The sequence below is a fragment of the Clarias gariepinus genome, chromosome 8 (assembly GCF_024256425.1).
Source record: "Clarias gariepinus isolate MV-2021 ecotype Netherlands chromosome 8, CGAR_prim_01v2, whole genome shotgun sequence".
Lineage (NCBI taxonomy): Eukaryota > Metazoa > Chordata > Actinopteri > Siluriformes > Clariidae > Clarias > Clarias gariepinus.
The window spans coordinates 14255650-14279560 of NC_071107.1; the positions used below are offsets into that span (position 1 = coordinate 14255650).

The 23911-nt window shown below is 35.6% G+C and overlaps 1 protein-coding gene across 1 annotated transcript; it reads left to right on the forward strand.

Annotated features, from left to right (window-relative positions):
- The first annotated feature begins 1978 nt into the window (after positions 1-1978).
- On the forward strand, positions 1979-23746 carry col17a1b (collagen, type XVII, alpha 1b). Its single transcript, XM_053502454.1, has 55 exons — positions 1979-2137; positions 4136-4196; positions 4389-4436; positions 4572-4679; positions 6673-6936; positions 7120-7167; positions 7434-7463; positions 7646-7693; positions 7969-8115; positions 8935-9111; positions 9291-9365; positions 9445-9522; positions 9608-9760; positions 11209-11298; positions 11469-11513; positions 11639-11785; positions 12049-12291; positions 13053-13103; positions 13197-13223; positions 13378-13404; positions 13488-13550; positions 13684-13788; positions 14089-14151; positions 14353-14388; positions 14491-14544; positions 14685-14720; positions 14818-14853; positions 14977-15039; positions 15573-15608; positions 15698-15769; positions 16008-16034; positions 16149-16184; positions 16370-16405; positions 16528-16608; positions 16713-16748; positions 17138-17203; positions 17293-17376; positions 17732-17803; positions 17904-17963; positions 18122-18148; positions 18241-18297; positions 18536-18613; positions 18699-18746; positions 18833-18955; positions 19067-19174; positions 19390-19479; positions 19616-19735; positions 19859-19972; positions 20132-20272; positions 20359-20499; positions 21048-21245; positions 21358-21519; positions 21720-21800; positions 21923-22003; positions 23204-23746. The coding sequence occupies exons 2-55, from the start codon at positions 4142-4144 to the stop codon at positions 23245-23247; spliced, it is 4536 nt and encodes a 1511-aa protein (XP_053358429.1). The 5' UTR covers positions 1979-2137; positions 4136-4141; the 3' UTR covers positions 23248-23746.
- Positions 23747-23911: the final 165 nt, after the last annotated feature.

Genomic DNA, 23911 nt, shown 5'->3' on the forward strand with positions numbered 1-23911 from the left:
TCAGAATTTAGTGTAAACAACATGAAAGTATGAATTGTAGCAACTTTGTAGGAACAATTAAGGCTGCTGGTGGTATAATGGTTTAGGGGATATTCTTTTGGAGCACACTTTTGAGCCTGTTAATACCAATTAAGCATGGTTTAAATGAAACCGCTTACATGAGTATTGTTGTTGATTATGTCCATCCCTTTATGAGCACAAGATAACGCACCGTGTGACGAAACTAAAATCATTGTTCACTGTGCACAAATGGCCTCACCAGATTTCCATCCAGTAGAGCACCTCTGGGATGTGGTGGAATGGGAGATACACATCATGGATGTGGAGCTGACAAATCCACAGCAACCGCGTGATACCATCATGTCAATATGGACCACAATCTCCAAGGAATCCATCCAGCACCTTGTTGAATCTATGTAATAAAGAAGTAGCCCTTACAGCTCAGAGCATTTTATCCATAATTTGTTTTGCTGTTTATTTGAAATAAACATATAGAGAGCTCAGGATTTTGCAGTATTGAGTGACATATCCTTTTTTTTTTTTTTTTTAGCAAATTATAAGACATTTAATGAACTGAATTTTAGTTCATTTCAACTAATTACCTAAACATGAGTTCTAAAAATGTATCTTTTTATTTATGTGATTTGTATTATAGGTGCCCTTACTGTTATTAAATACATCTTAATAATAATAATAATAATAATAATCTGTGACTTTAACAGCATTGTGGTATAATTTACAATGAAATATGCATGAAAAGACATTTTCACTAGAGTCAGAGGCTTGAGTAGGGTAAATGCTAACTGGAGCAAAACACAGAAAAACTGAAAAAATTTATCTTAAAAATAGATCAGAACCTTATGGCACAAGTGTACATAATATGGACATGCGACAGTGAAGTTGCTGATGGCAAATGTAATTTATTGCCTTCTTGGTGCTTCCTTGACAACGAGCCAGTTCTGATTTATATTTTTGCCTCACACCTTTAATCCCTTGGGGAAAACAGAATGCATGCTGTAAAAATGTGCTTCCAAATCTGTGGAAGTGTATCAGGCAACCCTGAGGGTTTTAAATAAATTCACCGTAAATTACCCCATTTGTTTATTCCTTAAAGAGACTTACAAATAAAATACAATAAATAAGAAGCAGTTAAATTACAATGCTGGTCTTGCTGGTCTAAACACAAGGCTGCAATTATGAACTTTATTACAAACTCATATTCATATTGTACAATACTTATGTAGAGGATTTAAATTCAAATTTTATTTGTCACATACACAGTCATACACAGTACGATATGCAGTGAAATGCTTAGACAACTGCTCGTGACCTTAAAATAAAAGACTATGAATAAGAAATAAATAAAATAAAAGGTAAATTTAACTAGGTAGAATAAAATAAAATATAAAATTAAAGTTAAAATAAAATAACTGTACAACAAAAATACACAATATAGAAAATATATGAAGAAATATAGAACAAAAAAAAAACAGCTGTACAACTGCATACTGTATAGGATTATACAGTATGCAGCAGAAATGTGAAGTAGACCTTGGTAATGTTCAATTTATGAACAATTTGTTCACAGTGATAAATTATATCAGCAGCCCACTAAATTAATGTAACACACGTGATTTTTTTATGCTAAAACAGATCATTAAAAACTTATTGAAAATCAGACAAATGTACTTTGAGTAACTTGGGTAAAATAGATTCGTTTTGTACCGGTTTACCAAATAAACTGAGCAACCAAAGCGAAGACATTTAATATTTTCAGCTCCACCTCCCTCATCTGAACATAGCCAGAGGCAGTGTTTCATATGATTATTATAAAGGCTGAAATTGCTACTCCCCAGGTATTTTTTTTTTCAAATGTTTGCCTGTGCCTGCCAAACACTTGGGAGTGGTGAGAGTAAAACCCAGCCCAGAAATCCTGCAGAGGCTTGTTTCTGAAAGTGGGAAGAAGATTAAAAAAGATCTCAGATAGAACAAAGATAAATACTTGATATCTGTGGGGCAGAAGTGAGCTTCACACATCACTCAACCACCAACTGTGCTGATCTTCTCAAGGAATATTTTACATCTACAGTATTTGTGCAAAATCCAAACTTTCTACTGAGTTTTAACTGGACTTCAGGTGAAGTACTGTATGTTTGCTTATTTTTATTTACATTTATAAAACAAAGAAATCCTACATAAAGTGCAAAAGTGTATTAGAGAGGAGTTTTTTTCAGTATTTAGTGATTGTGGAGCTATTATTAAAGGCTATTGAAGCTCTTACTGAATAAACAAAAAATCTTTGCAGCCATTCCTGTTGTAAAGGTTTAAAGTTTAGATGAATTTGTAAAGTTTCTGCAGCACTAGCTTATTTAAAACATCTCTTTACTGTGTATGTTTATTGAGAAAACTAGTGTGTAATGAGTAACTGCTGTGTGAGGTGTTTTTCCAATTTATCTTAAAGATTTTTTTTTCTAAAATGATAACAAAAGGTTATATAAAGGTAACTAATGTGGGTTACTTCCATAGTTTTGGAGTTTCTTATGTAACTTAAAATTTAGCAAGATCTCTACTTGAAATTACTAAGAAAGAGAAACATCTGTTAGCGTATGTTTGATGGTGGGTGGTACAGTACAGTGGGTGTGGCGGGCAAGATAAAAAAGACAGTACAAAAGTCTTTTATTTTCTTTCAAGCTTTTGTGTAAATAACATGACAGATAGCTTTAGAAGGTCTCCTACTATACCCTATATTTAGTATAATAAACCTGATTTTGAAAAGTCTGAAAAAGAAATCAGATGTTTAAACTCAGCTATTATTTGGGCAGATGCTGATAAATGCATCTGCGAATGAAAGCTGAAATTTCAGTTTATATTTGAAAAATAAAATCCAGCAATATGTTGTATTATTACTATAGATAAGAATGGATAAATGTCCAATTAAGTTTAACATGTGTAAAAGTTCAAAGAGTCTTAGAGTGTTTGTTGTTTATCATTAGTTTATCATCACATTTTCTACCAAAGTAAATGCGAATCACTGACAAATACAGTAGGCGCTGCAGTCTATTAACAATATAATGCTTTCCCCTACTGTTTAGATTTCTTGGCCTAATCTTAAAACTAATTATTATCATTACAGTCATTATGACTTGAGGGCAAAATAGATTACAGTTACAATTATTATTAATATTATTATTATTATTATATTTATTTGCATAGCAGTTTTTACAATGGACAGTTTCACAAAGCTGTAAATAATAAGTAAAATATCTGAACACTAAATTTAAAAAGTATATTAAGAAAAGTATGAATGTACATCTTCAGCAATTTATTCCTAATGAGCAAGCCAGAGGTGGTGGTTGCAGTGGGGGAAACCTGCTGAAATTACATGAGGACGAAACCTTGACAAAAGCAAAACTTAAAAGGGAACCCATCATAAATAAGGTGATACTGGATAGTTTAACCTTAAATAAATCCCTTCTATAACTGTGTCCAATAAAGTAAAATTGTTCTATAAAAGGAAATACATTTTGGTTAACCAGAAGTCCACTTTGAAAAAGATCCCTAATTGTCATTGGAGACTTAGTTACAAAACAGTTCATCGCAGTTGCAGTCATCGCCCATCATAGCAATACTGTTTGCAACAAAAACCATCTTTATGGTTTAAGCTGAACTGTTTTTGGTCATCCCATGTATCTTTAAGCAGTTTATTATTACTATTATTATTATTATTATTATTATTATGAAAAGTCGTAGTAGTAATGGTAGCAAGATGGCTTAGTGGTTAGCACTGTTGCCGGTTCGAGTCCCGTCTCAGGTCTGTGTTTGGAGTTTGCATGTTCTTCCCGTGCTTGGTTGGTTTCCTCCGGGTACTCCAGTTTCCTCCCACTGTCCAAAGACATGCAGATTAGGCTAATTGGCGTTCCCAAATTGCCCGTAGTGTGTAAATAAGTATGCAAGTGTGTGCGCCCTACGAATAGGCTTCTTGATCCCCGCAACCCCGTATACAGGATAAAGCAGTATAGAGGATGATCTACAGATTTATCTAGTAGTTGTATTGTTGTTTTTGTTAAAATATGAAATGGTGTAAAATTTGATACGGACAGTGAGCATAAACCTGTTTGTATTTTATTCTAATTAGCATGGAATGGATGTCTTAACGAGGCTATCGGACAATTCTAGAGGAAGTTCAGGAGAGAGAGGTAAGGAGGGCAAAACGCATCTATTTTTCAGTGGCGTAGGTTAAACCATCTTGTGGCAGTTAGGTGTCACTGCAGTTTATTTATCAGGTGTGCGCCCATTTACAATAATAAATGTATCTTAAATGCTATTGTGTTTTGTGTCTAACTGAAATTAAAACTATTAAAGCACTTACTGAACTGTTCTACCTACAGTTATAAGTGAAACAATTACATCGACCAGACTCACATCATTACCACCAAGTAAGTAACATTATTTATTTGGCTCCTCACTGCTCCTGACACACCTCGACCCTACTCCCAAATGTTTTTCCAATAAGCACTTTTAATGACTGTGTGTGTGTATGTGTGTGTGTGCGTGTGTTTTCTCTCCACCAGAGGGTTTCAGTGGATCAAGCAGTAAGAGCATGAGTAGCAGCACTTGGGGAAGCAGCTTTGAGAAGAATATTTTAAATCAAAACAGCAGCACCTCCTACCTCCCTTCTTGTAAGATTTTACAGCGGTGTTTCCCTGTCTTAAATGAACTAATATATTTATCCATCTAACTGCACATTGGGTACAAGTCAGGTGCACTTAAGAAGAGAATTACTCAAGCAGACAAAGATCTTGGGCATTCCGAGGAATGCCTCGGTTTTAATTATTTGTTTAAAACTCAAAGACCTCATCATTAACACACCACACTAAAGTGACCACTACAGGTGATCCAAATTATACATGTCTTTTATTCCCTGTCTTTCATTGATATTGCACCTCCTATATACAAAAAATGTAGAAATGTAATCAAATTATCTTCAACATTTTAAATTTAACACCATGCTATAAACCATTGTGCACATTCTAAAATTTAAGATTAAATAAAAAAAAAATGTAATAGTCCATCTTTTTGTTTTTACTATTTTGAAATAAACTACACTGCCTGGTCCAAAACAAGGTGCTGTTTGGATTTATATAAGCAAATGCTTTTGACCGATTGATTGGATAACTACTGCAGTGATTAATATGCTTCAGCTGTCTTTAACACCAGCTGTTGCAGTGAGTAGCTTCATATTTCTTACACACCCATCGCATATCCTGTGGTTGTGGAATAATTTACTGTCTTTCAGAAGAATCAAATTATTGGCAAAGAATACAACTAAGGAGATTGATGAATATACTTGAATTAGGTTAAAACCTGTCTAAAACATTAAAACCTTAAGAGACAGTGCTTAACCATCACCTTTGTGTATACGTACAGTACAGTATATGTTGTAATATAAAAGCAAAAAGTTGCACCATAAACACTACTGACAGGAACATTACAGAAAGCATTTCCACACACAATGTCAGAGGAATTGGGGATAAAGAGCTGAAAACATTTGTTAGTGATGCTAACTGGAAAAAGCCTTAAAGTTGCTAGAGAGGATATAGATTTTTTGCAGATGCATAAAGCTTCTAGTGTGATGGGTGAGTGAGAATGAGAAGAAAAGCGCATGAAGCGTTGCACACATCATGTATAGTGCCTTCTGTACAAGCCTTTGGTTGCTTCAACTGACTCAGCAATGCTTTGTGTCAAGAAAAATGCAGTCAGCTACTGTAACTATCTGAATGTACTGAATGACCAGATTATTCAATCAATTGTTTGTTTTTTCTTCCCTGATAGCATGTGCATATTGCAGGATGACAATGCTAAGAGTCATCAGGGCTCAAATTGTGAAAGAGTGGTTCTGGGAGCATGAGAAATCATTTTCACACTTGAATTTGTGTATTAACAGTCTTTTGGTGTGCTGGAGACAATTTTACAGAATGATTTATCTCTTGTCATTAATATACTGTAACATCTCAGTAAATGCAACTCTGGATAGAAATAAATGTTAGAATGTTATACTGTATAAGGTTATTGAAACAATGCCTAGATGAATGCACCTGTAATCAAAGCTACAGTAAAGATGATTCAACCAAATTTGGGCAGGCAGTGTGTTTAATCAAATTGACTTTGTTTTAAGAATGCACTGTCTATCTCTCTCTAATTAAGCACAACATACTGTATATTTGTCTTACATCTGATTAATATATAGTGTTAACATTTTTATTATGAACTGTAAGGCAACTATGCAAAATAGACCAAAATATTTTATACAATTTAATAAAACTTAATAAAGGTATTTAATAAAAACTAATTCACAGACTTATAAAAACCTCAGTGTGTGTATAGAGTGCTTTTATACAAATAGTTACTTTAAGTACTTACATACAAACATTTACACTACAGGACACTGGTATGTTTTTTTTTTTTTCATATGAAAATTTATTTCACATTATCTGGTTAGTTTTAGCAGACTATTAAATAAAGAAATTAAGAACTTAATACAGTGTAGAATAAATAATACTATACAGTAGATATTATAGTCTACAAACTATATTTGTCTTTACTATACTTTTTCCTATAAATCTGTTTAGCTTGTAAATTAGTTCTTAATGTGAATTTTCTCCTCTCTGTCAGCCTCACTGAGTGTGAATGCAGGAGGTTCAGGGTTAGACTACGCCCTGTTCCTGGGAGATGACTCCATTGGGAAGAGCAGAAGTGGAGGAGGACGTGCAGACAGTGCAGGATTTGAAAGTCTATACGGGAGAGACTCTGGGTTGAGGAGCAGGTCCAGTTCCTCAGGGGGTGTGAGAAAGACACAAGATTCGTCTTCCTCCATTACTCACTCTCCCATGTTTTTGGAGAGAAAAACTACAATCAGTCACTCAGGAGGCTATGATGGTGAGTGTAACAAATTAAGTTGCACAGTGGGCAGAGGGATTGATTGGGGGTTCCAAGTGTGGAATGTTTACATGTATCGTCATTTGTAGTGTACAGTAAAGATGCGCAAAAAGTTTATCTCACGCTTCTTTGACAATAATTCTATTCTCATTGTTTTTTTTGTTTGTTTTTTTTTATTTACAGGAAGTTCAAGCGCCAATTCATCACCAGAGCTCACAAGGAAGGACTATGGTTAGCAGCCTTTTATAAGTAATATGTATTTGAATAATTAATAAATCATTAGTGGAGGCACGCCCAGATCACTCTCAGTTAATGGCTGAGTTAGACTATAAGGGAGATTCACATGCAGGTACATTGATCATTCTTCAAGCTTTAGGGCCAGTGCTTCCACATTTTCACATTCAAAGTTGTGCTGCAATGTGTTTATACATGACAATGTACTACAGTATACTGATAGTATACAGAACAGCTGACATTTGTCCATGTCTGTCTCATAGGCGCGACCAGAGGAAGGTCCCAAACCAGAGGTAATTATTCATGAATAATTAGCCACCATTGCTGAATATATTCAGCAATATATTTAGTTTCCTATTTAATGCAGTTAAACAACATTATATTTCAATATTGCATAATTATTGTTTGAATGAATGAATAAATTAAAACAATGTTCAGCCTCTGCATCTAATCCAATTATCATCTTTTTCAATAGAGAGTGAAATCAGGGTTAGATTACAGAGTGCATCTCCATCAACCAAATGTAAGTTTGCTTTAAAATCATGGTTTCATTTACGTTACAAAGTAATAAGCTTTACTCCATTCTATCCTGTGTATTATAGAGTTGCAGTTCTAAAGCTTTGCTCTTATTAAGACAATCATATTTAATTGTACATATGTAAAAACATTTTTAAACTAAGAAAACAAAACTTTTTTTTACCTCATACAGTAACTCACAATGTGTCACTGGAGCCCCACTTAGTATTTTTTAAGTGTACAGTAATACAGATGTATTGACTTAACACTGTGCTGTTACAGGGACAGAGTTAGATGATGTGAAGAAACTGGTAAAGAGTGGACGTTCATCAAGTGTCAGTCCCACCCGCTCCACAGCCTCCTCCACCCTACCTGTCCCTCGCAAAGCTAAAGTCGAGGCCAAAGTCGTCAAACAAGGCACTCAGACTGGTATATTATCACACATGATTCCAAGTGACACCCACAGCATGCATTCAAGGAAAAGTTAAGATACAAGAATTAGATTCGGAAGGAAACATATCTTTGCCCTGCATTAGTACATTTAGTTTACTAAAACTAAAAGCATCAGTTCAGTTTATGACATTTTTTCAGATATTTTCCATCATCACATAGCTATCACTTTTATTTAATTTTACTTGTAAAACACTTTTACCAAAAACAGTGCCATAAAGCATATTGACACTAATCATTGAGTAGATTTAGATTCCAATTGTAAGCAAATGAGATGTAAAAATAGATAGATAGATAGATAGATAGATAGATAGATAGATAGATAGATAGATAGATAGATAGATAGATAGATAGATAGATAGATAGATACAGTAGATAAACTGCATCCAAAAAGAATCCCACCTTCTTCTGCATGATACTAAATGGTGGATTATAAATTCTTCTTCTTATACAATTATGTGTCTTGATAAGGTCCTCAGTATGAGCAAATTCTAAATAAGCAACATACTATAAAATATTTCAGTTTACCAAATCTCTCTTTACCCATACACCCCCAGATCTGCAGCTTTGCTTTACTTTTCTTTAACAAAATGCCTGATTGCACAAAAAGGATTTCAGCATAAAGCTTAAAGTTGTAGCCTATTTCTGAGTCATGAACACTTTGTAGTGCTTTATACGAGAATAGTTTTTATTATTCTAGGTTCTGAATCGACACGCTGCCCTATTTAACATTGTTTCAACTTAAAGATTCTTTATCTGATGTTATTCACACTTGTGCATAAATCTTATATTTTTCAGCTTCGGGGCAGTATGACACCACTATTCTGGAATCAGCACTTCCATCGTATACATGGACCAGCTCCACACTCCCCTCTAATGCCTCCAGCACTACTGCTTTTGCTTATCAAGGCAGCGCCAATAACATGTCACCGGGATCTTCTCTTTTAAACACCACTTCACCTTCCTCACTGTCAGGTCAGCATGAGTTACAGCAGTCGTCTTTATGTTTTAACAACAAAACCTAATATTAAATCCATTAAAGATAGCAGGATACCCATCATTTAAAAAAAACAAAATAAGACTTACTAGTAATATTTTACCTTTTACTTCTAACACAGAATGAAATCATGATTTATAATTTTTTTCGTTCACAGTGTATGGCTTCCAGAATAATCTTGCCACTCCTTCTAGTACACTGCTCACATCAAATACAATCAACACACATTCAGGTATGACACTGTCACAAGCAGCTGCTCTTAAAGTACAATAAACATATAAACTCAGCATTTAAGGTTGTTTGTTCTACAGGATACGGTGTACAGAAAAACATTTCTCAAAACACCGGAAGCGCTGGTCTTGTTAGTACAGGAGTCACTGCTTCTACAGGTATTCCAGATGTTTTTCAAAATAAAGATAGAGCTGTTTTTGGATATGATGCATGATTGGTAAATAAAGAATTTTTTCTATTTAGGCACAACTACACGCTCTGTTAATGATGATATGCCAAAAAAATATATTATTCTTGAGAAGGAGAATATTCCTTCCAAAAAGGACACAGAAGTGCTCATTTTGTCAAAAGACAGCGGAAAGCAGTTCTCCAGCAGCCAAACATACAGAAAAGGAGGTAAATATCAGCATCAAGGGCTTTTATATAGTTGGATTTGAATAATCAAAGAATATTAAAGAATTTATTTAACTAAGCAAGTATGCATGTCATTTCATAACATGAGTAAAAGTCTGGTGTTCCAAATGGAGTTATGGCAGGATGCAAGTGCAGACTGTTCTTTAATAAAGCAAAGTTTTATCATATGTAAAAAATAAAAATTAAAAAAATAAATAAAAACCTCAATATGAAAACTATGACTATGTCACTGTTAGGAACTATAGGTTAATGCAAATAATCAAGCTAAAAGTTATGCTAATGCTAACAAAACCAGCCAGAAAGACAATGGATGCAAGACATGAGACATGCTGGCTATTCAAACCTATCAAGGTGCAGGTGAATACAATGAACAATATGTGACTGTGACAGGTAATGTGCAGTGGATATTGGAAAACAGAGTCAGGAAACGAACATGACCATGAAAGTCCCACAACACAGAAGTCAATAGTTAAGCAAAATTAGAAACATGTACAGGTAAACCATGAAATGTGGCTTGATAAATACTTTTACAGAGTTTGTGTGTTTTTAGATTAGTAGTTAAGGCTACTAACTGGAAGGTCTCAGGTTCAAATCCCAGAAAGCTACCACGGCTGGATGTTTGAGCAAGGCCCATAACCCTTAGATGTTCAGATATATAATAAGATCAATTTCAATCACTCTGGATAAGAGTGTCTGCCACATGCCAATGTAAACCAATGTAAATGAAAATGTATGCAACTGCACGAATTTGTGTGAAGCAGAACAACAATGAGAGTAATATGCAAAATCCTCTCACCTATTTTGATTCATAATTAAATTTTAAAGCCTTTTTTTTTGTGCAAATGCAAGACTATAAGTATTGATAGGATTTTAATTCCTGTCTTATTTTATACAGTCGATTTTTGTATAACACCCCCTACAACACACGCACACATACACACACAAACACACACACACAGAACAAGCAGTTGGATGATAATGTTCCTACTTACTGCTATATGAAAATAAAATCATTGATGTCTTGTGAAAAAGTTATTATATTATTAAGCCCTAAAACTCCATGGACACGGTTTGGTCCTGACTTTACATTCCTCATTCTTTTAACACCTCCTAGTTTTGCAATTATAAGCTGGGACTTATAGTTATTGTAATATTTTATATCTAATAATAAATGTATTTATAAATATTTTTATATTTATTATAGTAATAAAATATAGGACAAACCCAACGTATTACTACAAGATAGACAAAATTACATGATGTCATTATAAAATGCTCTGTTAATGTGGGGAATTTAATTGTTGATTTTTGCAAAGAATATATGACAGCACAATATACTCTTTAATTTTTCTCTTCGTACCATCATCATGAAAATGGGGGCTTTAAATTATATATCTCTGATCAGTCATACCCAATGATTTTCTTTATAGGGTCAGTTTCAGATGTCTCACTGAAGAAGGAAACTTTGGCAAGCAGCTACACTGAGACAGTTCCAGTCAAATTAAGTTCAGGCTCTTACTGTAAGCATTTATTTTCAGCCTGTGTGACAGTGTTTCTATTTAAAACATATTTTACAATGCTTAGATTGTTACTGTTAGTTAATTTCTTAAAACTATGCCTAATAAGATTTATTGCATGGTAATGTTTAACGTTTACTATTGTTAATATTATTATTATTATTATTTAAAAGATGGATCTTCATCAACCCCTACCAAAGACAAGGCTACATATGCAGGTAATCAGATCTCTCCTCTACCAGCTCCCTGTTCTCCTTAAAGTGATAAACACAAAAAACACAAATGAACCTTTATGAGGATTTATGGTTTGAAAGACTTTTCTCGCTTCTTGTGTGTGTTATAGAGATCTATAAGGGAAAGAATTATGAAAAAGAAGGCAGCGGTTGCTTTGGCTGTGGTCCGAGCTGCTGCTCCTGGTGGAAGTGGCTGCTTGGACTGCTGCTTAGTCTGCTGCTGCTTCTTGGCCTTCTTTTTGGACTCATTGCTCTTGGTATGCTATTTCATTATCATGGAGGATTTAACTGTTGTTTTCCCATGTTAGGCTCATATCCACAAAATTGCGCATACTGTATTTGTATTCTTAAAAGAATCACTTTTGATTTTTTGCTTTTGTGGGGGGGCAGCATGGGTTTCCTCTTAGACATAAAAGCAATGCTAATTATTCAAATTACACTTGATTTATATATTTTGTTAATGTTTACTAATTAGGACGACCCTACTAATGATCAGTGAACAAAATACTCTTTTTTAAAGCTGAGGAAGTGAAGAAGCTAAAAGGGCGTGTGGATGAACTTCAGTCCCTGGTTCAAGGCAACAGCGCTCGGACTAGTCGACTGACTGGAAATAACGTTTACGCTCAAAGGGGAGCATCATACATGGAAGGCGATTCTGAGAACACACTAAACCAGGGAGCTGCTACTTTTTCAAACCCTGAGGACCTGAAGAGAACAATACAGAGCCTCCTGCAAAAAGAGATGCAGTCTGAGACATTCCGAGGTACCAAAACACACGTACACACACACACACACACACACACACACACATGCATTATGAAGCAGCTTTCAGTCACAAAAGCCTGGAAGTACAGAACTTAACAGCATAGAAATCCATCCAAATTCAAAACATTACAAAATAAAAAGATAACATTCAGCAATATCAGTGCTGTTAGAATACATGTCAAATAAACTATTCTTCAGTTTTGAGAATCTCTCTCTCTCTCTCTCTCTCTCTCTCTCTCTCTCTCTCTCTCTCTCTTTCTCTTTCTTACAGACATTTTGATATGTTTAAAAGATTCAACAAAATCAAAAGGTCCAATATCATGGAAGACAAATTATAAGATTTATAAATTATAATAAATACTAAATAATGATAAGATAATTTGCTCAATATTTAGAAAAGAGATGTGGCAGGTTTTACATTTAGATTTTGTTTCATGTGAGTATGGTGGCTTAGTAGTTTGTACTGTCGCCTCGGAACTCAAGGGTTACCATCTCTGCTCTGGATAAATTTCTGATCCACAGATTAATTTTTCAGACCATTAAGCATGTATTCGTTTACAAGACCTGTTCTACACAATTAACCTTAAAATTAACTGATTTTGGCTTTGTTATGTGCAGCAAAAGTGATAGTATCTAACTACAAAGACACTGTAGCTTTCTCCTAGACTTCTCAAATGTTAAATTGCACTTGAAATAATAACAATAATTATTATAATAATCATAAAAATCATAATAATAATTTGTTTATTTGTTTTGTAGCCAGTCTTGCTTCCTCACTTAAAGGAGAAAGAGGACTACCAGGGCTTAAAGGTACGGCACTGTTACACATACCATGGAGGTTTTTTTTATTATTATTTGTCATTGTATTATCTTATCTTTACATAAACATTTATTTATTTTTAGGTGACACTGGATCTCCAGGACCCAAAGGTTTGTAGACTTCTTGTAGACATCTCATTTACTGTAACAAGTTAGCAGGTAAATTCAGAACGAGTTAAATTCACAAAGATAATTAAAGTACGGCAGTTTGCAGGTTTGTTGTCAGAATGTGCACAATGACTAAAATTATTTAAATACTTTTCAGGGGACAATGGTTTCCCAGGGATACCAGGTAGGAAATGTGACAAAATTGTTATTTCATAAACGTCTCTTGAGGCATTTACTGTAATTGTGTCATGTTCTGTTGGCCTGTAGGTCCCCCTGGAACAGTTGGTCACCCGGGACCTGAAGGACCAAAAGGACAAAAAGGAAGTGCAGGTAATCTATATTATAATCTTACCTACATTATTAAGAAAAATCTTACTGCTCAAATCATCCCCTTATATTCAATCACACTATTGATTTTGGTATATTAAGAAAAGAATTTAAAACATTTCACTGTATTTTGCAGGCGAGCATGGCGCAGAGGGGGCACCAGGACTCAGGGGCCGAGACGGGTCACCAGGGCCGCGGGGAGAGACAGGTCCTGCAGGCTTTGGAGAAAAGGGTGAAAGAGGTCAGATTTCACGTGTATCACTAATTTAGGATCTTTTTTAAACTTGCATTATTTCTGCACATTCAGTCTATTAACACTGAGAGTTTAGTACATTTGGGACAGTGGTTTGGGGTTTACTTCAGATAAGCTCGGGAGTGGATCCACCTTATGTGAAACTAATCCACAATAATGGCTAGGCAGTAATTTATGTCATTGATTGGACTAGTCATATTGATAACCATTGTTCTTGTTTCTCAAAGGAATTTTCTGCCTCCTTCCCATTCCTTCAGTGTTTGGCACTGATCCTCTTTTTTCTTTCAGGCTCTCCAGGAGAACCAGGAACTCGTGGCCCTCCTGGTCCATCTGGTCCACCGGGTCCAAAAGGTCTCTTTAGATTTTATTTAGCATGGTAGTACTTGGATACTTGACTAGCAACTACTTATTCATTATTTCCTTTTTTCTGGGTTTCCTGATGAAGTTGTAAAATTGATATGTTAATATTTCAATAATATATTGATATGTCAGTATGTTTTTATCTATTTATATAAGTCTCAATAAAGAAAAGTAATAAAGTTTGCTCTTCAGGTTCTGCAGGAGTTAACGGGCTTTCAGGTGCACCAGGTATGTCATCCATATAAATGATAGTTTTAAAAAATCAGTTTCAGTCATCATTCTGAGATAATAAAGCACTAAAAATGACGAGATATATTTTGGCCTGCTCAGGTGAACCTGGTCCACAAGGTTTCAGAGGAGAAGCAGGCCCTGCAGGACCTAAAGGTAAGCTGCGTGCCTGTGGTCTAGTTTTAATTTAGGTTAAATTAGACCAATCACTTCAGTTTAACAAAACAAATCTAATTATAAAAGTTACCGATCATAAATAGAAAAGAGCATTTTAATTTCTCTTCATGTTCTGCTAGGGGACAGAGGACTTCCTGGGCCACAAGGAATTAAGGGTCTGGATAATAACAATTCCACAATTTACACAAACAATTATGCTGCTAAAACTTTAAATTCAAGGTCTTATAATGCATGTATATATTTTGTTCATAGGTGACCATGGTGAGAAGGGAGATCATGGTGTACCAGGTGTGCCTTTTTGTCTATACAGTTTGACTTTCAAGAAAATAGCATAATCAGTAATGAGTTTATTAATACTGTCATTCTGATTATGCTCATGTGATGTTTTTCTCTCTCTGACTATACTCCTAGGTTTTCCAGGGCCTCCAGGAAAAGCAGGACTCAATGGAGAGAAAGGAACCAAAGGATCAACAGGTAAGCAGCAGATACAAAACAATAGCGCAACATTTTGCACACAACAGAACTGTGAACTTTGAACTTCGACCTTTGCACATTATTATGTCTTGCCCCTTAACTGGACATGGTTCTACATTCCACTTACTTTCTTTATTTTATATTTTATATTCTTATTCAATTCTATTTTTTTGTATTTGTACATAATTTAAATGTTAAAAAAAAATTACAGCTAAAGTTTTTTTCATATTTTTCTATATTTCTAATTTGTAAAAAAACAAACAAAAAAACTCTTATTTCAAAATGAAACTTTTTTGGGGATTTTTTTAGGTCATCAGCAATCATATAAGCATTTAATTTCATATCATACTGTGTATGACTGTGTGTGTGACAAAAAAAAAAAATAATAATTTTTGACTGCTGCACATGATTTGTCTGTAAATTGAAACCATTAATTCAACCATGCATTTGCACAATGTTTATATAATCATGTGTAATTTTAGAGCAACATACTGTATTTATTTATTACTTTATTTCTTTTTTTACATTATTAGGGGCTTCAGGTGCAGATGGTGAAAAAGGCCAAAGAGGTGAGTGTTGTACTAGCAAATTAATGTACAACTGAAACAGTCAAAAAACAAATACTGCATTATAGTATTTTTTTTCTTCTAAACTCAAGGTGACCAAGGTCCAATCGGGATGCCAGGAATCAGAGGCCCAGCTGGACCACCCGGGGATATTGGCCCTCAAGGTATTACATTATGGCAGTGTTTTGTTTTGTTTTTTAAATTAGTCCTTCTATTATAAGAAATTCGTTTTTTTTTTTTCATTTAAAACACATATTGGGTCATTTTTGTTATTTTATTTTATTTTTTTTATATTAGAAGGACACTTTCATTGAAATCCACATTGTTCACTTTTTTAAAGTGTGTACTGTAATTCTTCTGATGGTCTTACTTTAAAGATTTTCTACAATTCTTTTCTATTAGGATCTCCAGGGCTCCAGGGACCCCCAGGTAACTCAATGCTTTACATTATATTTAATTAACATTTTTGTTTCATGTGTATGAACCCTGTTGTATAAGAATGCAGATTATAAATGTTAACATCAGCATTCTACCCTCCTGTAGGCATTGCAGGACTTCCTGGACAACCTGGAGTTAAAGGTTTGTATTAACACATCAGAACACATTAACACATCTAAAAAGAAAAATCTAATATATTTTTATATTATTGCACTTTATTGTTCTGTACCTGTCACAAATTGTGCACAATTGTTTGTTTGTGACATTTTGTCACTTACTTGTTTTAAACAATGTCATGGGTGTCCAAAACCTCAACACATTTACAGGTGACAACGGTGAACCTGGCAGAGTTATCAATGCAGGTAAAGCCACGACCATATTGTATTATACCCTTACTGTATGTACAGTATAGCACCCTTACTTGATTTTGATATTTTTACACCTGCAAGATTGAGTCTATACATTACACAATTTCAATCTATAGCAGGCTCCAGCTCTGTTTCAATTCCTGGACCACCAGGTCCACCCGGACCTGCTGGACCTGCTGGACCTCCAGGACTATCTGGTGGGTCACAGAACACACGTTTTTCCTTTTAGATTCTGATGTTGAGTTAAAGTATAATATTTGAAACAAAACAGTGAAGTAATCCAACGTCTTTATTACTACAGGCCCTGTTGGTCCTGCTGGAATTCCTGGCCAACCAGGTAAACAACCCTTTTCTTGATTAGTATTTGCTACAGAAGATGGTTTGTACTGTTTACATTTTTCTGTCCTGACATTATTGCCATCCTTACCAGAAGAAAAGCTGTTTCTTTGATTTTAATGTATTCCAATTCATTTTGTTTTCTTTCAATATTATTTATTGTATCGGTATCATTTCGCTGTCTTTCAATAAGTCTTTACTGCTTATCCTACACTGGTTTACTGCTTGATACCTGAAAAATATTAAATTTCTCAAAAAGACCAAGAAGAAAGAAACGATGGTGAAAGTGTATCTTTGCACAACCTTAGGGTAGCCTATAGAGTCTTTTTCTGGGTGAACTTTGCTGCTGTCATCTTTTTTTTTTATCTGCTCATTGATTTGTCTGTACAGGTGCTAAAGGTGAAAAGGGTGATCAGGGAGAGGAAGGGATCACAGTGGAAAGATCATCTAAAAAAGGTGAGAAACACTCCAAAATGCATTTATTGTATATAAAACATAATTACTTAGAGACGAATGGTAACATTTGCGATGTGTACCTCTTTTAGAATCCTTTAGTTCTATGGATACTAATCAAGTTATTCAAGGGCCACCTGGACCACCTGGTCCCCCAGGGCCTCCTGGAGCTCCAGGTATGGGAACATCATCAGTCAATGCAAGACCAAAAAAGAATATTTCCATTTGATTATCATGTTGTTGTGGGTTTTTTTTTTTTTGTTTGTTTGTTTTTTTGCATTCAATTTTTTCACATTTTTTCCTCTGACACATCATCGTTCTACAAAATCATGGTTCATCATTTAAAGAATAAAAATAAAAATGCAGAAAATTTACAAATATTTTCCACAACATTGTGTAAGATTTTTGATCCATGTGATTTTAGAGACTCTGTCACGTTGCTCCATCAGTGTGATGCTGGCTGTGACACTATGTGTGTGTGCCCTGTCATTATCCATTCGTTATCCTCATACTTTCAGTGCTTTGTTGTAGGATATGGCACACCTGGCCAAAGAGGAGAGAAAGGAGAGAGGGGAGAGCCGGGGAGCTTTGTGCCCAACTCAGGTCAGCTTTCCTAGCCATTATGCCAAAGTGTATTTAGTGTCACCTAAATATTGTAAAGTCTTAATGCATTTCTGACATTTGTTTTTATGAACCTTAACAGGAACATTTTTTGCCGGACCACCAGGACCACCTGGACCCGCAGGTCCTAAAGGAGAGACAGGTGAATCTTTAGGGTTGATGCCAAGATTTTTGTTTTTTAGATTGACCTTAACTGCACGCTTATGGTTTTATAAAGTTCCTTTAATATACTTTAGATTTTTTATTTTCCTTAGCATTTAAAGGGGATTCTAAAATTGTATCATTTTATTATTGTTTTAGGATCACAAGGACCTAGAGGATACCAAGGTATGCAGCCTAGTTAGTATAATCAGTATTGATTGATGTAAGCCTCACTCACAAGCTTATACCATCTACTGTTTGCTATTTGTCCACTGTAGGAGATCCAGGTCAGCCTGGTCTACCTGGAAGACCAGGAGGATCAGGGGAAACTAGACGTAAGTTCAGAATATTATCAGAACATAAGTTTATTTCCATTGTTAGTGCTAATCCATAGCTATGTAGATCCATAATTTAATCTGAGTATACAATAGGTATACAACATAGGTGTTTCTCTGTTCCCCTTAATCATTAGGAACGATAACATGGATTGTTACTGTTACAGATTTATTGAAATTTCTGTTATTTTAATATTATGTATACAGGTCTAAATGTATGCATGTGATATTTTTTTAGTCGCTGCGTATAATGGAGCTCAAGGTCCCCCTGGGCCACCTGGACCTCCAGGGCCACAAGGTCAACAAGGGGCTAAAGGTAACGTATCTAATAAAAATGCTTTTAATTGTACATAATTGTACAACAAATTCCTGCTAAACTACTGACACTTTGTGTTTCACAGGGGACAGTGGCATTCCGGGTGCTCCAGGGATCCCAGGGACAGCTAGAGGTTGAAGCTTTACTATAAAAAAATGATTCAATGTATAATATTGTTGAGAATTGCTTGCCATAATTATTGCTTGCCATAATGACTAGGTTCAGGTTCAGTTGGGTCTCCAGGACAGCCTGGACCCCCAGGACCTCCTGGACCACCTGGCACTCCTGGACACTCCGGATCTACAACTGACTATCGCCGCTTCATTATTGACTACATGCAGAGTACGTTTGACAGCCCTGGATCTCCTGTGACTTTTAGATTTGGAGGTGTTCTGTACTGTATGTACATTCAGGATTATCGTCACATATAAACAAATTGTACTTGGCCTTCAGGTGACAGCATGAGGCAGCATTTATCTGGTTTCCAAGGGCCTCCTGGTCCTCCTGGGGCCTCAGTATCTGTTGAAGAGGTGGCATCTCGAGTTATTGCATACATTCAGCGTAAGTCCAGAACTCTGTACATACCATGATTTTATGGGTTGTTATAATTAATAACACTATTATGAGGAATTGCAAAAGAATCCCGAGCTAAAGTGTTTAAATAATTATGTAGGATATACTAGTCTTTACTTAAAAATTAATTAGTGTACACTGTCATAAATAATACTGATAATAGTGTATTATTGTAACAAATAGTAATCACAATTTTGTTCTAGACTCTGGATTAAGTGGCTCCCCTGGTCCTCAAGGTCCTCCTGGCCCTGCTGGCTCCGTATCTGTTAGTGATATCATTGCTCTATTACAAAGTAAGTATTTAATGCCATAATCTGTGTCCATGTCGAGATCATACGGTATATTAAATTTAAACCTTTTATGGTGAGCATAACTGTATTATATACCTTGCTGAAAATCAACTGTTTTTCTTTTGTTATGTTCAATTAGGAGACGATGTGAGGCGGTATGTAATTGGCCCTCCAGGTCCACCTGGCCCTTCAGGAAGTGTAAATATGGCCAACTTTGACACGCAGGAAGTGGCAAACTATGTTCTGAGAATAATGAATGGTATGCCATAGGACCAAAAGAATCAAACGTTTTAATTGAAACTTTTCTTGGTTGTTCCCAGGGTCCACTCTTCAATGATTAATGATTAGTTAAATATTAGAAAAAAAATTTCTGTCTCTTTAGACCGAGGGTTGATAAGTAGAACTGGACCTCCTGGACCGCCTGGTCCTCCTGGTCATCCTGGCTCACCTGGACAGCCAGGCGCTACCTACAGTGACATTACTGCTTTAATTGAGAGTAAGTCTGGACATTTGTGTCTGTATTCATTTTTCTATAAAAGATTAATACAATAATAACATTTGTTTTCAGTTTGATCTAGATCTTTATTGAATTCCTTGTTTTTTATGTTAATATATGTTGTTCTAACTTTACTTATGAATCCTTCTTCTGATATAGGGTCAGGATTTAGTGGAGGTCTTCAAGGTCCTCCTGGACCTCCAGGAAGACAGGGACCACCTGGTCCAGTTGGTCCCCCAGGAGCCCCAGGCTCTTCAAGCTCAGGATACCGACTTGAAGAAGTCCAAGCTTACATACAAAGTAAGTTGCTTCTTTCTCCCACTCTTCGCTCTTTAAAAATACACACATGTAATGGTTATGCAAAAATCTTTGTTTTTAAATTCCAGATTCTGGTTTACGGGGTCCTCCAGGGCCACCCGGCCCTCCAGGGCCTCCGGGACTGGCAGGGGACTCTAGAACACTTGCATCCCATGACCGAGCCAGTCAGAGAGCATACATTCGTGCTGAGCTGCAGGATTATCTCAGTAGTGAGTTTATCAGCTGTCATATACTCAGCTATATCATATATTATTATGAAGTGCTGTAGTTAACGATCTGTCAATATTATCTCTGAGAAACATTTCAGTAAGTAAACTATACATCAATAGCCCTATTCGGATGGGACTACAGGGGGTCGTTAGAGAAAGTTCTGTTTCACAGATGTACTTCGTGATTTTAATGCCATCCGAATCTGCCATGTCCAGAAAATTCTAGAGCAAATTACCTACGGTTTTCAGCAAAAACTCAAACGTCGTTTGGAAAACTAGTCCCGTCCGAATAGAGCTAATGACTATCTAAGACCAAATTCACAGGGCACCTGTCTAAAATGAACATTTTCCATTAACTGTTCCGGTGATTAGAGAGATTAAAATCTAACTGTTCTATGAAGCATAACATGCAAATAACCACAAAACACTTCACAGCTAACTTTCCCTGTTGTTCATTGTTTCCAGTAAAAGTCAACCAAATACTAGGTAGCATTATCCATCTAAAAATGGGTGACACATCAAGTAAAATGACTTGATTGACTTTACAGGTGATTCAATGCGGCGGTACATCTCTGGTCTTCCTGGACCCCCTGGTCCTCCAGGACCCCGTGGTGAAAAAGGGGACCGTGGTGACTCTGGACACAGTGCGGGTAGTGGCTATTATTATGCTACTGACCGTAACGGAGTCAGGTTGGCTGAAACAGATTACTCCAATGTTGCTCTGAAAGTCACTGACTACATCCGGAGTAAGTGAAATCAACTTGTTCTTCAAAAAGATTTTACAATATATAGTAAGTTTGTCTTCTATTACATCACTATGTTATTCCTTAACTACCCAAACCGTTAATTTCCCACCAGATCAGGGTCTACTGCAGGAAATTAATGATAATTATTGGAGATCTCATTCCACGGGGATCCAAGGCCCTCCTGGTCCTCCTGGTCCACCTGGCCATTCTGGATACAGCCGTGTTTTTGCTACTTATGGAAATGTCACTGCAGATCTCATGGATTTCTTCAGACGTGAGTAATTTTATGCTGTAGTCATTTGTGGCCAGTACTCCAAAAGACCAAATCAATACTCCCTCACTAAATTAAATTGTTTCAACAGCTTGTATCAATGTTCGCTAAGAAAGCAGACTCTAATCTCCATGATCTGCATTTGTTGTCCATTTATTACATTGTTCTTATCTATCTATCTATTTATCTATCTTTTTTTTCAGTACACGGTACTATCCCAGGTCCACCAGGTAGACAAGGGCATAAAGGAGACAGAGGATACCCTGGACAAAAGGGTGAAAAAGGTATTAAGGAGAAATATTGTCATGTTACTCCTAATTTCAGATGTTTACAGTGATTAAATTTAAACAATTCTGCTAAAGTAGGTTAATGTACATGTAACTGATCTCAAGATTGCATTTTACAGGGGAGATGGGAAGACAAGGAATAGCTGGTGTACAGGGACCAAGAGGTCCGGAAGGGCCGAGAGGACAAAAGGGAGAGAAAGGTGAGGAATAGTTTTGCAACAGTTGTTTAAATGTCTGTTGATTATAAAATATGAATGTGTTCCTTGTTCAAAATTATTTCATTAGACATAATTCACAAACAGTTCCATTCCGTGACATTCCATGACATTACTTATTGACCAAGTACTTATTGTTATTAATGTACACTGCCACTGAAAAGCTCGCCATTTCAGAACGGTCAAATTATTGGGCTGCATAAAGCAAAGAAAACAATAAAGGAGATTTGGAATTACTGGAACTGGGTTTAGAACCCTTCAACACATGATCAAAACCTAAGAGAATAGCACTGAACCATCAAGTGAAACCCTTGATCACTTACACCTTTTCATGGCAAAAAGAAAAAAAACGATAAAAACTCTCAGGATTGGGACTTAACAGCTGTGTGGCCATAAGAAAACCACTTGTTAGTAAAAAAAAGTTTTAGATAAAAAAAGATTCAGTTTGCTATGGAGCAAAAATATTAAACTTAAATAAGTTGAAAAATGAAAAAAAGATCATGTGGTCTGATGAGTTTAGATTGACCCTATTCCAGAGAGATGGGGGCATCAGAGTAACAAGGATCATGCATTGTGGTCACTGTACAGGAATCTGGAGGCAGTGTTATGGGGTTGCTTAAGTTGGCCAGGTCTTGACCAAATGATCAGCTTATTGCATCAGTGGAGTTTTTCTTCCATGATGGCACAGGCATATTTCAAGACTCAAATCGTGAAAGAGTTTTCACACATGAACTGGCCACCACATTGTATGCTGGTAGCACAAGAGTTTGAGCTCTGCAGTCATGAGAAACGTTGCTCCTGATTGAAGGGAATTAACCTCAAGGGCAGAGTAATATAACCATAAAACATTGTTGTGTGATTGTTGAGAATAAATGAATTAAATATAGCAAAATCCTTTTATAATGACCTTTATAAATGTACAGCACTTTTTTGTACACATAGTGTAGTTACCCTTACTGGTCCGATGTGTTCTGCTTTATTGGTTTGTGGTGTACACTTGTGTTATTTTTATGTATTAATGTACAGATAGTTCTGGCATTGTTTAACATATTACACTATGCTTCTGGAGGCCCACTAAAAAAATAGTTTATAATTATATAATAGATTTCAAGATTCATGAATGATTTTAAAGCCACACCCTGATTCATTGACATCTTGTTCTCATGTTTTTCTCATTTTACACAGGTGAAATCCAGATTGGTCGCCGAAGAAGGAGTCTTGGCGTGTAAAGACTTAGTTCTGTTTTGGTGATCAAAACTTTTTTTTTTTTGCTTTTCATTGTGGCTTTCAGGCATATAGTGAAGCAATCTAGAAGATGAAAGCATGTGACATGTATTTTAGCCAAAATGTGTTCAGCAGGCCTGATTTAGTGCAGCTTCTCAAATACACAAGTTTCAGCATGGCATTTAACCGATATTAAGCACATTTTCAGTTTTTTTTAATACAGATAAAACATTGTTTTGTACCTTTTCATTTTTTGTTTGTTTGATATGGAAGTAGTTGTCAACTTTACTAGTCTACACATTTGAAACTTAATATTCAGCACTTTTTGAATTGTGTAGCCTAAAATGTTTTTGCACTCCTGATAAAATATAAGAATGTAATGTAATTTGGCAAAACATGAAAGAGCTAAACTTCATTGGACTTTGTTTAAAACGTTTTTTATTCAAATGTTAATTATGAACTTAATTTGTCTATTAAATGTAATAAAATGGTCCAAGATTTAAATGTGCAGCAGTTAATGCTATGATAAGATGTGCTTTGCACCCACTGTGATTTGCTAATGACGAAACGGGTAAAACAGCATACCTTAAAGGTAGGTTTAATTAGCTGATTGGATAATAAGTGGTAACGAATGGAATTTAAATCAAAATCATACATTTAAACAAAGCA

What these genes read in the sequence shown, in the direction of transcription:
- col17a1b (XM_053502454.1), top strand. Translation starts at nt 4,142, where the DNA reads ATGGATGTCTTAACGAGGCTATCGGACAATTCTAGAGGAAGTTCAGGA. An exon ending in CGGGCTTTCAGGTGCACCAG is followed by an intron (nt 14,389 to 14,490) that starts GTATGTCATCCA and finishes TGGCCTGCTCAG; the next exon opens with GTGAACCTGGTCCACAAGGT. An exon ending in AGGACCTAGAGGATACCAAG is followed by an intron (nt 18,149 to 18,240) that starts GTATGCAGCCTA and finishes TGTCCACTGTAG; the next exon opens with GAGATCCAGGTCAGCCTGGT.